The 17,036-nt window shown below is 43.9% G+C and overlaps 1 protein-coding gene across 1 annotated transcript; it reads right to left on the minus strand.

Annotated features, from left to right (window-relative positions):
• Positions 1 to 9,004: 9,004 nt before the first annotated feature.
• Positions 9,005 to 11,050, minus strand: LOC148138404 (putative G protein-coupled receptor 139). Its single transcript, XM_087981696.1, has 2 exons — positions 10,984 to 11,050; positions 9,005 to 9,906 (listed from the first exon to the last, which is right to left on the minus strand). Exons 1-2 carry the CDS (start codon positions 11,048 to 11,050, stop codon positions 9,005 to 9,007), a joined length of 969 nt encoding a protein of 322 aa, XP_087837822.1.
• Between the last annotated feature and the right edge of the window lie 5,986 nt (positions 11,051 to 17,036).

Here is a 17,036-nt window from a genome sequence, read left to right on the forward strand (position 1 = left end):
TTCATCCTTTGAAAGGCCGCGGAATGTTCTGCTAGCCACAGCAGTTTTGATTGTTTCTTTCACAAATTTGTTAAACGAGCATCTATCTGGCCAAAATTACATAAAAAATTTCAGTAGTCACTTTTGCTGCCCTTTGCAATATCTATCTGTATGTGTGTCTGTGTGTGTGCTTCTGTTTGTGTGTCAGTGTGTGCGTGTATGTCGGCGTGTGTGTTTGCATATGTAAATGTGCCTCTACCTGTCCACATGTGTGCGTGTGTGTGTTTGTATAAGAATGTGTGTCGCATGTGTGCCGGTGTGTATTTGTATAAATACACGTCTATTGTGTGTGTGTTTGTGTCTGTGTGTATTTGTATTGCTGCCTGTGTGTTCATACAGTGTTAGCATTTTTGTATAGGTTTCCGTGTCCCTTCGTGTTGTTGCTGTGCGTATTGCGGTGAATATCTCTGTGTGTTTCTGTTTCTGTGAATGTATGTGGTCTCTGCCTGTCTGCATGTGTGTGTGTGTCTGCCTCTATGTATATGTGTGTTTTCCTGTATCTATCGGTGCGTGTCTGTCTCTCTATCTGTGTGTGTCTGTCTATTTATGCGTGTTTCTATGTGTGAGTGACTACCTACTGTGTCTATAGACGGATATGCATCCGTGTGGATGTTGCTGTGTGTAACTATGTATTTGTGTCTGTTAGATATTCATACATCTGTATTTATCTGTGTTTGGTTGTATCACTGTATCTGTATATCTGTCCCATGGGGTCTCTGTTGTTTTGGACGTGAGTCCTTTCTGTCTGTCTGTCTCTTCCTCTTTCTCAGTCCCTCTTGTGTTCAAACTGGTAATTCTCATGTTCATGTGCATCTTTGTTTTGTATGCATGTGTTTGTCTTTGTGTCCATGTTTGCCTGCAATGGGAAACTTTGTCTTGGTGGATGTTTGTATGATTGAATTAAAATGAGGTGAATCAAAATAACCGTCTCTCTCTCTCTCTCTCTCCCTCAATCTGTGTCTGTCTGTTCCACTTTTATTTAAAGTGGTATAACGTCACCATCTGCTGGACTCATGCCACTGCACAAGCAGCAACGTTTTGGGAGAAAAATCAAACTCTCACATTGCAGGTTCACTTTGTTCTGCAGGGAATGTCGTTTGAGACACAGAGCAGTTTTTCCTGATTACATTCAATGTTGTCCCTGAGATATAGAGTCTTTGAGTCATAGGATCATCGAGTCGTACAGCACTGAAACAGACCTTATTGCCCAACTCCGTCCCTGCCGTCCAGATATTCTAAATTAATCTAGTTTCATTTGCCAGCATTTGGCCCATATCATTTCAGACACGTTCACTTCATATACGCATCCAGACGTCGTTTGATGCGCAGTGAACACCAAAGAAGGTTATCTCGGGTTAAAACGGGATCTTGATCAGATGGGCCAATGGGCTGAGGAGTGGCAGATGGAGTTTAATTTAGATAATTGCGATGTACTGCCTTTTGGGAAAGCAAATCTTAGCAGGGCTTATAACTTAATGGGAAGGTCGTAGGGAGTGTTGCTGAACAAAGAGACCTTGGAGTGCAGGTTCATAGCTCCTTGAAAGTGGAGTCGTAGGTAGATAGGATAGTGAAGAAGGCGTTTCCTTTATTGGTCAGAATATTGAGTACAGGAGTTGGGAGTTCATGTTGCTGCTGTTCAGGACATTGGTTAGGCCACTGTTGGGATATTGCGTGCAATTCTGGTCTCCTTCCTATCGGAAAGATGTTGTGAAACTTGAAAGGGTTCGGAACAGATTTACAAGGATGTTGCCAGGGTTGGAGGATTTGAACGAAAGGGAGAAATTGAATAGGCTGGTGCTATTTCCCCTGAACCGCGGGACGCTGAGGAGTGAACTTATAGAGATTTGTAAAATCATGAGTGGCGTGGATAGGGTAAATAGACAAAGTCTATTCCCTGGTAGGTGTGAGTCCAAAGCGAAAAGGCATAGGTTTAGAGTGGGAGGGGAAAGATGTAAAAGAGACATTTTCACGCAGAGGGTGGTGTCTGTGTGGAATAATCTGCCACAGGAAAAGGTGGAGGCTGGTACAATTGCAACATTTAAAAGGTATATGGATTATTATATGAATAGGAAGGAATTGGAGGGATGTGGGCTGGGTGCTGGCAGGTGCGACTAGATTGAGTTGAGAAACCTTGTCGATATGGACGAGTTGGACCGAAGGGTCTGTTTCCGTGCTGGACATCGCTATGACTCTATGACTTAATTTTGTAATTTTACCAGTCTCCAGCATTTCCACTGGCAGTTCATTCCATACACGCACCACCCTCTGCATGAAAAAGTTGCCACTTTTGTCCCTTTTAAATCTTTCCTCTCTCTTTTTAAAACTATGCCCTCTAGCGTTAGACTCCACTTTTGTACAGACCTTGACTCTTCACCCTGTTCATGCCCCTCTATACCTCTATAAGATCACCCCTCAGCCTCTCAGGTTGGTCTCACCGCCTCCAACTCTGAATCATTTATCACCTAGAATTTGTGAGAGTGTATCAGAGAACATTGTAAGCTGAAGAAAGTGCAATAAAATTTATCGTGTCTCCTTTCAAACCAGTTCACTCGGAAGGGCACGGTATGATTGCAGTGGAAATATTCCATTTAATGTGCATAATGTCGGGACGACTGCTCAAAGACAATTTTTTTCCGCATTGCAGTGGGAGCACAAGCGTTTCTCCACATGAACATGTTCCACACTGAAGGACCTCAGCAGAGTTGCAAGTATCTGTGTCCTTGTGTGTGTCCGCCTGCCTGTTTTTGTTGATGCTTCTGTCAGTTTGAATGGCACTGTGGGCTTCAGAGATGGAAATGTGTTGCTGGAAAAGCGCAGCAGGTCAGGCAGCATCTAGGGAACAGGAGAATCGACGTTTCGGGCCCTCCCTGTCTCCCGCTGTCGCTCTCTGATTGAATAACTTCACCACTCTCTGTGCAGTGGAGTAGGCAGGCCAGCAGAACGTAGCATTGTATCACTTTCAGCACAAGGGAGCTACTTTCTGTCTGATCTTCAAGGCAGGAAATCTTTTCAGACTGCATTGTCGTAGCAGCGCATTTGAATTGGGTAGCTGCATGCTTAGAATTAGGGAACCCAACCAATTGTTATCATTCAGAAGATTTATTGATTCATAATGCCAGTGATTCATATTAGCAGTTCCTCATTGCTGAACCTCGCTCTGAACATTGGCGATTTCATTGCATAAATAAATGTTTGGTGGGTGTGTTGTGGTTAATTCATGTAATCACCTGCCACAATCTCTCACATCGAAACAGTTTATGGTTGGCTGTTGTGACATTAGTATTAGGGCGGAACGCTGGCTCACAGTGCTCGGGTCACTGGTTCGATTCCAGCCTCTATGTGGCGTTTGTGCATTTTTACCCCATGTCGGCGTGGTGCTCTGGTTTCCTCGCACAGTCCAAAGGTTAGGGCGGATTGGCCATGCTAACTTGCCCATAGTGTTCAGGGGTGAGTACATTAAGCTCATTATTCTGGGATAAATGTTGAGAAGTAGGATGGGAGAATGGGTCTGGGTGGGATTCCCTTCAGAGGGTTGGTGTGGGCCTGTTGTGCCCAAGGGCTTGTTTCCACACTGTAGGGGTTATTTATCTGTCAAATTGTTACTGAGCTGAGGACAAAGACCACGTATTTAATTGTCAAATATTTCCTGATGCACTATTCTATTTAATTTAATCATATCCCTCTGAAGTATTTGATTTTTTTGGAGACTAACAGAGGATTTCAAGTAGGTAGGAATTACTCAGTAGGAAATTCCATTTTCCTGGACAATTCCTTTGTATTGCGCTACAATGAGGAATCTGCAGTTTCCCAGCTCAACTCTTTCCCTACAGTCGAATAAGGAATCCCTATTTGGAACGTGAAGAAACTACCCACTTGTCTGGGTGAGTGAAGCTCGACACCATCCAGGGACAAAGTAGCGCCTGCTTTATCTGCACCACATCATTAAGCATCCATTCCATCCATAAGCAGTCGCATCAGTGCGCACCATCTACAAGATGCACTGCAGCATCTCACCAAAGATCCTCAGACAGCACCTGCCAAACCACCGACCACTTCCATCTAGAAAGTCAATGGAAGCAGGGAAACGGGGTCGCCACCCCCTGCAATTTCCCCTCTGAGCCACTCACCACCTTGACTTGGAAATATATCATCATTCCCTCAGAGTCGCTGAGTCACAATACGGGAATTACGTTCCTAACAGCATAGTGGGTCTACCCTACAGCATACCGACTGCAACAGCTCAAGAAGGAAGCTCACCACCACCATCTAAACGTGCAACTAGGGGCGGGTAACAAATGATGACTTTCTCAATGGCCCCACACAGATCTCATGAGTGAATAAACATGAATAATTTCATGATCTGGATACAATAGGACCTGCCAGCGGGCGTCGCTGAGGAGTTTTATTTTCACATAGCGGAAGGAATTCACGCCACATGATGTTTTACTGCTTTACTGATATTGGCTGTGAACCTACCTAATGCTGCTGCATAAATGAATGCGTTTGTGCAGCAATGTAACCTAAGCAGCATAGAACCAGTTTGTGTTCAGTCACATGGAGTAAGCGAGCAAGAGCAAAGTCACAGATCTCCTTCTGTTCTCCATCTCTGATTCTCTGTGATTCTCTCCTTTCCTCTCAACCTTTTGCCTCTTCTGGACTTTACTGGTCACTAGGGAGGCACGGTGGCTCAGTGGTTAGCCCTGCTGCCTCACAGCACCAGGGTCCTAGGTTCAATTCCGGCCTTGTATGACTGTGAGGAGTTTGCACGTTCTCCCCGTGCCTGCGTGGGTTTCCTGCGGGTGCTCTGATTTGCACCCACAATCACAACGATGCTGCAGAGCAGATGAATTGGCAATGCTAAATAGGTGCATTTCTCAAAGAGGAAATGGGTCCGGGTGGGTTGCACTTCGGAGGGTTGGCGTGGACTTGCTGGCCCGAAGGGCCTGTTTCCAACCTGTAGGGAATCTAATCTAATCTAAAATGTGGATGACTGTTAGAGCATTGAGCAACAGGAAATAAAGGGAATGGCAGTGAAGGTGTTAAAACCGTATGCAACAATCTCAGTGCAATAATCTGACTCAGTACAACAGTATATTGGTACATTGCTGATTATCCGAGCAGGCTGATGTTGAAAATAGAAGGGTTGTTTTTTTCACACAGAACCGGGTGTTTATTGTTGCTGGAAACACACTCGCAGTTTTCTCAGTGTCATATTTTGTTCTCAGCTTCTGCAAGTGGTCATGTATCTTGCTCACCCACACATTGCTCCTGTTCAACCCCCCCTTTTAATTCTTTCTATGTCCTACTTACAGTTTATTGTACCATCAAACTTTATGTTGCCAGCAAACGCAGTGATCCCATCAGCTCAATCATTGATCGAGGTGATAAATTGCTCTGTCTTGAGCAATAGCCCTTGTGGCACCCATTACTGCAAGTCTAATATCCTGAAAATGACCTGTTTATTCCCACTCTCCGTTTTCTGCTCTTTATCAATCTTCACACTGAGTCCCTATTTCCTCATCACTACCTAGGCTCACTGATGAATATTAGCTACTGGTTCAACAGCACCTGGATTTAATAATTCTGCCTCTCATGCCCATTACTCTGGATGGAACAGAGAAGGATCTATTTCCATCTGCCTTCATGCATTTACGGTACCACGCAGGGAACATAAAACTATTCATTGTCATCTGTTGTTGTACAGCTCTTGTCTGTCTCAGAGTATCCTCGGTAAATGTCCAGTGGAGTCTTGCCCTGTCCCTGTGTGAGCCTGTATCTGTCTATAAACCTCGCTGTCTCAGGGATTAGCTATCTGAAGCACAGGAAATATGTTCCTGTTATACAAAAAGGAAGCAATGGATAAACCATGAAACTACAGGCCAGTCAGTGTACCCTCATTGGTGGGAAAACTGCTGGAAGCAATTGTGAGGGACAGAATGAATCTGCATTAGAAGAGATAGAGATTAATCAAGAGCAGGTAATATGGATATATTCAGGGAGGGCATTTCCGATAGACTTGACTGAGTTTTTCAAAGATGTGACCAGGTATGTAGTTTTGGGGCTACTGATGGTGTCAAATTGGACATCAGTGAGCTTTACGATGATGGCCGCATGGTGGCTCAGTGGTTAGCACTGCTGCCTCACAGCGCCAGGAACCCGGGTTTGATTCCAGTCTCGTGGAGTTTGATTCCAGTATGCGTGGAGTTTGCACATTCTCCCTGTCTCTGTGTGGGCTTCCTCTCACAACCCAAAGATGTGCAGTTCGGGGTGAATTGGCCGTGCTAAATTGCCCATTGTGTTCAGGGCTGCCTATGTTAGGTACATAAATGATGGGTAAATGTAGGACAATAGGGTAGAGGAATGGGTCTGCGTGGTTTCCTCTTCAGAGGGTCAGTATTCACTTTCGGGCTAAAGGGCCTGTTTCCACACTGTAGGGATTCAACGTTTCCAAGAGTTTCACATGGAGAGCTGATATCTAAGGTTATTATCGTTTCCATGGTATCCAAGCAAATACGAAAAATTGAATCCACAATTGGCAGGAAGCATGGAGTGAAAAATGAGGGGTGATTTTCTGACTGAAGTTTGTGTCCAATGATACCGCAGGGCTCAGTTTGGGTCCCTTGCTGTAATCTAGTTTATTACTCTAAACGATACTTGAAAGTAGAGGGAATGATCAGTGAGTTTGAAGACGATGCAAACATTGGAGGGTTGGTAAATAGCAATCAGTAATACGGAGGATAGTTTCAGTTTACAGCAGGGTGTAGATTGGCCGATCACATGGGCTGATCAGTGGCAAATGCAATTCAATCCGAATAGGTGTAAAGTGATAGACCTGTGCAAGAAAACAATGCAAGGGTATACACGATGAATGATAGGACCCTGGGAAGCATCGGATATCAGAGGGTGTTAGTGTCGATGGACAGAAGCAACTGAAGGTATCAGGAACGATGGATAAAGTGGATTAGAATGCATGTGATGTGCTTGGCTTCATTCACCGAGGCTTACATTTATGTGCGTGTTTGAACTGTATACAATGTTGGTTTTGCCGCGTTAATTTATATCAAAGGGCAAGAGCATAAAAGGAGATGCTAGGATATATTTCTCATTCTGGCGTCGGTGTGAGTCTGGAACTCATTGCCTGTAAGGATGGGAGAGGTAGAAACCATCATCACGTTTAAGAATTATTTGGATGTACAAGTGCGATGCCAAGGCTTACAAGGCTGTGGGTCAAGTGCTAGAAAATGGGATTAGAATAGTGAGGTGGTTGTTTTTGGACACTGACAGAGTGCCGGGAAGTTTTCGTTGCGTGTTGTAGTTCTCACTGACTCTCTGACACACAGACACCTACCCCACACCCCACCCCCATACACAAATACATACAGAGTCAAGCATAGAAGCTTGCACAAATTCACCCAGACACTCTCTCTCTCTCACACACACACACACACACACACACACACCATCATCGTGTAAAGGGCAGTTAGTGATGGGAAATAAATCCTGACCAGCCAAAGATGGCCCCATCCTAATGGTAGCAAACACGCCGAACTTGAACATATGCACTCACGCAAAACAATATCATTTTTGGACAGACACAACAGTGCGAGACAGACACACTTACACACACAGAAAGGCAAAATTACATACACACGTTATCAAAAACACACAGAGGAAACAACACACGAATGCATAAATTCAAACACAGATTGAAATTCTTAATACAAACTCATAGCCAACTCAGCACTACAGAAACACTTGCACAATCACACAAATACGGAGGAAGGGCTTCCACAGTCGTAAATTCATGGGAATCAGTAATGCAGAAGCAATATTCCAATAATTCAGTTCATTCCCTCGAGTCACAGATGTTTAATTCTGCATTCATTAAAATCTGTGATAAAACACAAAACTCCTGGTGACTGTGAAACCTTTTTCACTGCTGCCACAATAGTCCAGCTTGATCACTCCTTTAGGGAAGGAAATCTGCCATCATTACGAGGTTCCAGGGTCTGGTTGATCTCTGTGCAATTGGAACTGAGATGCAAATGCTGGTTTTGGCAGCAGCGCACAACAATCCGCAAATAAAGAGAAAATAAGCAGCGACTCACACTCCCATTCACTCATATTTCAAGACACAATGGCAAACGGAAGGACTGGATTACGATTGGTCAATAAGTTGCAAGCGTGCTAAGTGATGGACCAAATCGATTCTCCATGACATTGTGGGTGCCCAATGGTGATGCTAAGCTGAGGAGGGAATTCTGACAGTGTTTGGTACTTGAACCATCGAAGTCGTTCTTCCTGGATTGTTCCAATTGACCAGGTTCTTGGACCACATGGTGCAGATGTCAGGCAGAGACCATGTTCATTCAAATAGACAAGAGAGAAGCGGGTCAACTTTAATACTCTCTCTGTTGGTTACACCAACTACTGGTCACTGGTCAGCCTCTGTCGGAATTACCAACTGGTCTCCCAAGGCGACTGATGTCACGAGTCAACTTCTTGTTTGGACAGTGCTTTCTGTTCAAGGACGAGCATTGGTTTAGCTTTTTCATCAGTCCATGGCTTGAGTTATCTGATTGGCTGATTTATTTATTTTCACGTGTACCAACGTTCAGTGAAAAGCTTTGATTACGAGCAGTACAGGCAGATCATGGTAAGGAAGAGCGTACAGATAAAACAAACTTAGACAGAGGCATTCAGTTGAGACTGCACAGGGTGTGCGCTAGGTGATATCAATGTTAACAATATGAGCATTATTTGAGGCTAGAGAGTGCAATCATCTGCCTAATACTGGCTGAAAAGAAAATGTTCCAGAGCCTGTCGGTGCAACGGTCCAGGCTTCTGTATTTTCTGCCTGATGGAAGAAGTTGCAGCAGATCATTATCTGTTTAGCTGATCTGCTTTCAGTTATTGCATGGTGCTGTCTGATTGGCTGGCTGGCCTTGGACAAGTTTCATTTGTTTTATTTCTTCAGTAATTTAATAATTGCTGTCAACGGGTATTGCAACATGTTCAGGAGTTGCTCTCGAAACTTCGACTGAGTCAACCCATATATGCAGGTATTAATGCAACAATTTGCATCTAGCAACATCCATCCAACCTGTTGAAATATATACTCAGACAGTGTGTAATCCATAGGATCGGTTCCTGTAATTTTAGAATATAAGAATTCTACAACATACACTGACCACAGAACGATGAAGTTGCCCGAAATGGTGAAAAGTAAAATCACAGACTTCCGTCTGCTCTCCATCTCAGAGTCTCTGGCATTCTCTCCATTGCTCTGACCTCTCAGTCCCTTACGTACTCGACTAGTGACTAAAATGTGTCGGACCGTAAGTGCATTAATCAACAGAATTAAAGTGAAAGGGAGTAAAGGGGTTAAAATCCGATCAAACCAATCAAACCCCACCCATCCAGGATCAGTATAATAACTTGGTTTCACAGTGCAGAGCCACGGTACATTGTCAATTATCATCAATGGCTCAAATGTAAAGTAGTATGGGATGTTTCTTAAACAGAGCAGGACGCAGGTTACTGTTAGAACAATGGCTGCAGTTTTCTCAGTGCAATATTTCATTTTCAGCTTCTGGCAACAAATGGCCACAAATCGATCAAAGGAGAAAACAACTGTGAACCAGACAGAGCAGTCTGTCGTTGCAGAGGCGAGTACAGTTTTGAGGCTGCACACAGGAGCAATATCCAGCAATGTCCCTGGGAAATAATGATAACTGATGTGCCACAAAAAGTTGATTAAAATAATGACTGATAAATCTGCTATTGCCATGGCCACCAGGTAGCGAGTGGTACAGGTAGAGAGGCCACACTTTCCGCGAGACAGGATGACAATCGCCAGTAAATTAGCTGAAAGGAAAGGAATAGAAGATAATGTGAAAATGACTGAACATGCATCCTCCATGTACAATAAGGTTGTAAGTTTATCTTGCGAACTGAAGGGAGGAAATCAGAAAAGCTACTAGTCAAACTGTATTTGACCTTCCTCAAAATCACAAGGGACTTTTTAGAAATGATTGCAGTGATCAAATCTGAAAATATTCACGTAAATAGTTGTTGCTATTGAAAGGAGAAGGAGTCTGTTAAGTGTAATCGAGGGAGCTAAAGGTATAGATCCTTTTCCTTTTGGACCTCTGCAGGAAGGAGTTCAGACCTTAATTTCATTGTGTTGTGACAGAATGGTCAGAGGGACAGAAGGTAAGTCAATATGTATTGCTGATGGCGTTGATGGATGAGGCAGGCATGTTGGAGGATGAGATAGATAATCTGTTCACTGATAAGACAATGGGAAACTTGTCTACCGATCCTCTGAATGGGAAGTGAATGAGTCAAGGAACAGAAGGCTAGTGACAGTGATGGATTGTGCGAAGAAACATTGTTCTGGAACTTGCACCAAGACAACAATTAAAATAAAAGATAACATGTATGAAGGTGAATAAGAAGAGGGGACGAACGTTTCTGAAGGGGACTGCATATGATTATAATGCAAAACGATATGAGAGCATTTAAGGGCAAATCATTTACTCATTATACCCTGTGTAGAACATAAGCATGCAGGAAAACTCAGACAAGGCGAAACTTAGGCAACAACAAGAAGAATAAAAAGGAAAAGTGGCAATAAAAAGACAAACGTATTGCCTCTGGAATTAAATAGACAGTATTCATACAAAATTAGATTAATTAATGATACACATGCAGCTGAACATGTCTGACCTAATAGCCACTACAGCGACACTGATGTATGAACACCAATGGATATCGGGTAAAGCGTCAGGTACAATTCAAAACGATTAACTTAACCAAATCATTTTACTCTTCACGTGAATTTATAAGTGTGACAATTAATTTAGCACGAAGTATTATGAGTCATACAGTAAAAGCAGAGAGCAACAAAATCACACAATATCGCTGGCTATTGTCACTTACCAGGAATTCCAATGACAGCAAATATCATGTAATATAATTTCAGCACATCACCAATTGGACGGGACATTTTTAGTGTGAGGTGCTAGTTTTCTCTGAGATTCAGATAGTCTCTCCCTGCATTATAAACTGAAGACTTTAATTTCCCAAGCCTTTCAATTATAGCCTGTGAGATCACCCCCCTGGGGATATGGCGTTACAACATTTTCAACTCAATGAAAAACAGATTATGACAACACTTCTGTGTGATCAGTAACTGAATACAAAAAAGAAACATTTTCTTGAAGAGGTTTTATGGCAATACCATAGAATTGTGGTATCATCATTTCACGCATAGGAATAAAAGGAGAGAGGGTAGGGAAGAAAAGTAGAGAGAAGTGGGGAGACAGAGTCAGAGACAGAGAGAGAGAGCGTCAGTGAGAGAGGGATAGAGAGATTAAGAGAGAAGAATGAGGGATCCAGAGCGATAGACAGATGGAATTTAAGACCGCAAGTGAGAGAGATAGAAAGAATGAGAGAAAAGATGGAGATAGAGATTGACAGGGAAAGAATGACAGAGGATACAATATGAGAAAACAGAGATATACAGATAGAGACAGGTTCAGACAGACATAGACAGAATTAAGGAGGGAGAATAGAAACACACACACACGCAGACATACAAACACCCACAAACACGCACCTCCCCCCCCCCCCAACACACACACGCACACACACACACAATCAATCCCGCTTTTGCTCTCTATAATTAATTCTGAAGAATGGTCACTGAAACTGAAAAGGCTATTTTTGCTTCCTCTCGACAATTGCGGCTATATCTGCTGAGTTTCTCCAGTCTGTTTTGTATGTCCAGCATCCGTGTTTATTTTTAGTTGCTGGTTCATTCTTGTTTAATTAATCCCAGACAAGTCACCCGTTTGTTCGAAACAAACAATAAAATGTTAAAGATATCATCAAACACAACATGAAGGTCCACAAAATAATGTAGGTACAGCTCCAGCAGAAATAAGGTTGAGCAGAAATTGACAAGCAATTTAATATGGAGGGTGCACGTGGTTTGAGGAAACAGACAGTGCACTTTCTACGATTTGAAAGAATGTGAGGCAGTTCCAATGAACTTTACGAAACGTTTCGTAGGTGGATGTGAATCAGATGATTCCTTTTGGCTGGTGACTCCTGGTCCAGGCAGCACAGTGTCAGAATTAGAGGTAGATGGTTTAAGTTTAAGACAGGGACATAAGCAATGGATTGCAAACTCAGCTCATCAAAGCTGATCCGCCATTCAATATGATCATGCCTGATGGAACACGACAATGTTTTTACTCAGCCCATCTCCACAAACTTGCAGCTACACAAAACCTTGAATAAAAGCATTCTGAAACTATACTTCCAAATTTTTATTTCGATTGTACATGATTGTGGAGGGAGGAGTTATCCGTGGTAGGATTTTGCCAATAACTGCGGATATTTCACGAGGTTGGGATTGGGTGATGTGAGACGTGGTTGCTCCAGTCGACTTTAAAGGGCGTGAACAGCAAACCAGGTTATTGTCTGAACAGCGTTAGATTGGGAAAGGGAGAGGTGCAACAAAATCTGAGAGCCCACCACGCATCCAGTCGCTGAGGGGATGCTTGTGGGTGACATGGTGGCTCAGTGCTTAGCACGGCTGCCTCACATTGCCAGCTACCCATGTTCGATTCTAGCCTTGGGCGACTGTCTGTGTGGAGTTTGCACATGCTTTCCCTGTCTGTGTGGGTTACCTCCGGGTGCTGCAGTTTCCTCCCACTGTCCAAAGATGTGCAGGTGAGGTGAATAGGCAAGTTAAATTGCCCATCGTGTCAGGTACCTTAGACAGGTGTAAGGGTAGGGAAACGAGTCTGGCGGGTCACTGTTTGGAGCGTCAGTGAGGACTTGTTGGGCCGCAGGGCCTGTTTCCACACTGTAGGGAAGCTAGTCTAGTTTCCAAGACTGATTCCTGGGATGGCAGCACTGATGCATGGAGAGAGATTGGATCTGTTAGGATTGTGTTCACTGGAGTTGAGAATAATGAGGTGGAACCTCTTCGAACCCTGGAAAGTTCTGTTGTGGTAAACTCAATAAGAATATTTCCGCTGACCAGGGATCCCAGAACCAGGGCGTCGGGATGCGGGGTGGGTAAGTTCATACTGAGATGAGGAGAAATGTTTTCACCCAAAGAGTGGGGAACCTACGAATCAATCTGCTACAGGAAGCAGTTACAGCCACAACATTGAATGTTTTCGAGATGGAAGTCAATGTTGTTCTTAGGGCTAAAGGGTTCAAAAGAAATGGCGGAGAGAACAGGAACAGGGGATTGAATTGGGTGATCAGGCAGAGTGCGTTGAATGGCAGACCAGGCTCGCAGGGCCGAATGACCTACTTCTGCTCCTATTTCCTGCGCTTCTATATAAAGCCTTTAAGAATCTTTCTCTGTGTCTATATGTGTTTGAGAGGAATCTGCAAAAAACAGATGACCAGCTGCCTGCACGAAGCTGGCACATTGAGGGCACAGAGTAAATTTCTCAAAAGTGGGTTGACTCACAGGCACCAATGTGGCTATCTGACCATGATAGCCATGGCCAATGATCTGAAGCCCTGACATATTGCCCACCTTATCGCTCTGTCTCGCTGTCACATCGTCACTTGGAAATACATCAGCGTTTCTTCAGTGTTAATGCGTCAGAATCCAGGAATTCCCTTCCTAAGGGACATTGTGGGTCTGTGCCAGAGTAAAGCTCCCACTACGCTGTCCCCCATCAAACATTCCCAGGACAGTGACAGTACGGGTTTGATACAGAGTAAATCTCCCGAAGAAATAAGGAGAGGGTGGTGACGTCATTGAAGTTGTTCTACAGACCCCCAAGTAGTCAACGGGAATTAGAGGTACAAGTATGCAGAGTGATTGGAGAGACTTGCAGGAGCAATTGGGTTGTCATAGTAGGAGATTTTAATTTGCCTATCATGGACTGGGATTATCAGAGCGTTAAGGTTCAGATGTAAATTTGTTAAGTGCACTCAGGAAAGTTTCCCCAAGCAGTATGTAGAGAATCCTACTTGACAAGGGGCAAAACCTGACCAAAGTTTGAGAAAAAGGGGTGGACAGGTGAGACAGGTGACAGTTGGGAGCACTTTGCGACCAATGGCCATAGATTATTAATTCTAAAATATTTATGGAAAGGGACAAAGGTGGTCCACAGGTTCAAGTTCTAAACTGGGGCAAGGCGTATTTTGACTGAATTAGACAGGAGATTGCAGGTGTGGTCTGGAATAATTTGTTTGCAGGCAAAGTGACCTCCGGCAATTTGGAGGGCTTTAAAAGTGAAATAGCTACAGTTTAAGGTCAACATGCTCCTGTGAGTTTGAATGGCAAGACTGACAGGGATAGGGAACCCTGGGTGACCAGAGATATTGAGGGTTTGACCAGAAGAAGTGGAGGTATGGCTCAGCTACAAGCATCTGGTACCAAGGGAATCCCTGGAGGTATATCAGGAACGCAGGAGTTTACTGAAGAAAGAAATCAGGAGGGGAAAAAGGAGGCATGAGGTAGACTCGTCTGAGAAGGTTAGTGTAAATCCAAAGAGGTAATTTCAGCATATTAACGGTAAAACAATAACGAGAGAGAGATTAGTGCACCTCAAGGACCAATGTAGACATGTATGTGCATAACTTCAGGAGGTGGGTGATGTCCTCAATGAATACTTCTCCTCTGTGTTTATTGTGGAGAAAGACATAAAAACTTGGGAACTTGGGGAAGTTAGTCGTCATGTCTTGAGGACCGTTCATATCATAGCAAAGGTGGTGTTTGACGTACTAGAATGCATGAAGGTGGAAAAATCTCCTAGTCCTGACCACATATATCCAGGAACACCGCAAGAGGCGTGAGAGGAAATTGCCGGGGTCCTAGCTGCAATTTTTACATCATTTTTTGCCATGGTTGAGATCCTGGAAATCTGGAAGGCAGTGAGTATTGTGCCATTATTCAAAAAAGAGCTGGAAAGAAATACCTGGGAACTGTAGATGAGTAAACCTAAAATTTGTGGCGGGTAATTTAGCTGAGAAAATTCAGAGAAGTAAGATCTAAATGCATTTGGAACGAGAAAGTTTGATTAGGAATAATGTTGCGCGTGCAAGATCATGCCTCACAAATGTGTTAGAGTTCTTTGACGAAATGACCAGGACGTATGACAAGGGAAAGGTAGTAGAAGTAGTCGAATGGATCTCAGTAATGCTTTTGATAAGGTTCCTCATGATCGGCTGCTCTGGGAGGTTAGGACGCTTGGAAGGTGGAGCTGGAAAATTGCATATGCAATTGGGATTGATGGCAGGAAGCAGGGAGTATTAGTGCAAGGATGCTTGTTGTCCTGGAGGTCTCTGACTAGTGGAGTGCCTCAGAGGTCGGTGCAGGGCCCATTACTGTTATTATCTATATCAAAGATTTGGATAAAAAGTTACAAGCATGATTGGTAATTTTGCAGATGGCACTAAAGTAGGTGGTATCATGGACAGTAAGGAAGGTTATCAGAAATTGTAACAGGACCTTGATCATCTGGGCAAGTGTTCGAGAAATAGCAAATTAAGCTTTGTACAGGTAAGTGTGAGGTCTTGCATTTTGGAAAATCGAATCAAGGTAGAGTTTCATGGTAAGTGGTAAGACCTTAATGTGTAAAGTGAGACATGGGGAACTTGGAGTTTAGGTGTATGGTTCTCTGAAAGTGGAGTCGCAGGCAGACAGGGCATTGCAGAAGGCTTTTGGCACACTGGCCTTCATCAGTCAGGGTACTGAGTAGAGAAGTTGGAAAGTTATGTTGTCCATGTTTAAACCAAGACTATGAAGAGGTCAGGCGCTGAGTGACCCTGGCGAAACCCAAACTGGGCGTCACTGAGCAGGTTATTGGTGAGTAGGTGCTGCTTGATAGCACTTTTAATGACTCATTCTATCACTTTATTGATGATCGAGACTGATTGGGTCATAATTAGCCGGGTTGGATCTATCCTATTTTTGTGTTGCAGGTTTCTACATTGTTGGGTAGACGCCGGTGTTGACTGGTAATCAGCAAATTCTGGAGTACATGTTTTCAGTACCATTGCTGGAATGTTATTAGGGCCCATTGCCTTTGCAGTATCCAGTGGAGTCTATCGACTTGACTGGAGATGGGTATCTGCGAAGCTGGGGACCACTGGAGGAGCTGGAGATGGATCACCCACTTGGCGCTTCTGACTGAAGACTGTTGCGAATGCATCAGCCGTACCTTTTGCTCTGATGTTCTGGGCTCCCCCATCGTTGAAGATGTGGATATTTGTGAAACATCATTCTCCAGTGAGTTGCTTAATTGTTCACCACCACTCCCACTGGATGTGGAAAGGCTTCATAGCTTACACCTGATCCGTTGGTTGTGGGATTGCTTAGCTCTGTCTATCACTTGCTTTTCGTGCCGTTTGGCAAGCAAGTAGTCCTACTTGGTAGCTTCCGCAGGGTGATACCTCAGTGTCGTGCTGCTCCTGGCATGCCTTCTTACAGTCTTACCACTGCCCCTTGACATTCAACTACATTACCATCAGAGAATCCCTCACTGTCAACATCCTTGGGATTTACATTGAGCAGAAACTCAATTGGACTCACCACATAAGCAGTAGTTGCAAGAATAGATCAGAGTCGAAGGATACTGCAGGAAGTAACTCGCCCCCTGACGCGCTAAAATCTATCCATTCCCTAGGAGGCACAAGACTGAAGTGTGATGGATTATCCCCCACTTGTCTGGATGGGTCCAGCTCCAAAAAAACTCTGGAAGCTGACACCATCCAGGGATGTGTGCATCTCAGTGTAATGGTGTCTCTGTTGCTTTGGCATTTGAAACGTTGAAATGGGGTCAAAACTCCTCTCCCCATAAATCCCTCTTGTTTTGAAGGCAATACTATTGATTGTCACGTCGATACGTGCGTCTATGTGTTTGTGCATCTGTGTGTGTGTATGTGTGACAAGTGGGGGCTGCTTTGTCCTGCAGGGCATCAAGCTTCTTGAGTGCTATTGGAGCGGCGTT

This window comes from Chiloscyllium plagiosum, unplaced genomic scaffold (assembly GCF_037043375.1).
Source record: "Chiloscyllium plagiosum isolate Xiang-an unplaced genomic scaffold, Cpla_swu_hap1 HiC_scaffold_40, whole genome shotgun sequence".
NCBI classification, from domain to species: domain Eukaryota; kingdom Metazoa; phylum Chordata; class Chondrichthyes; order Orectolobiformes; family Hemiscylliidae; genus Chiloscyllium; species Chiloscyllium plagiosum.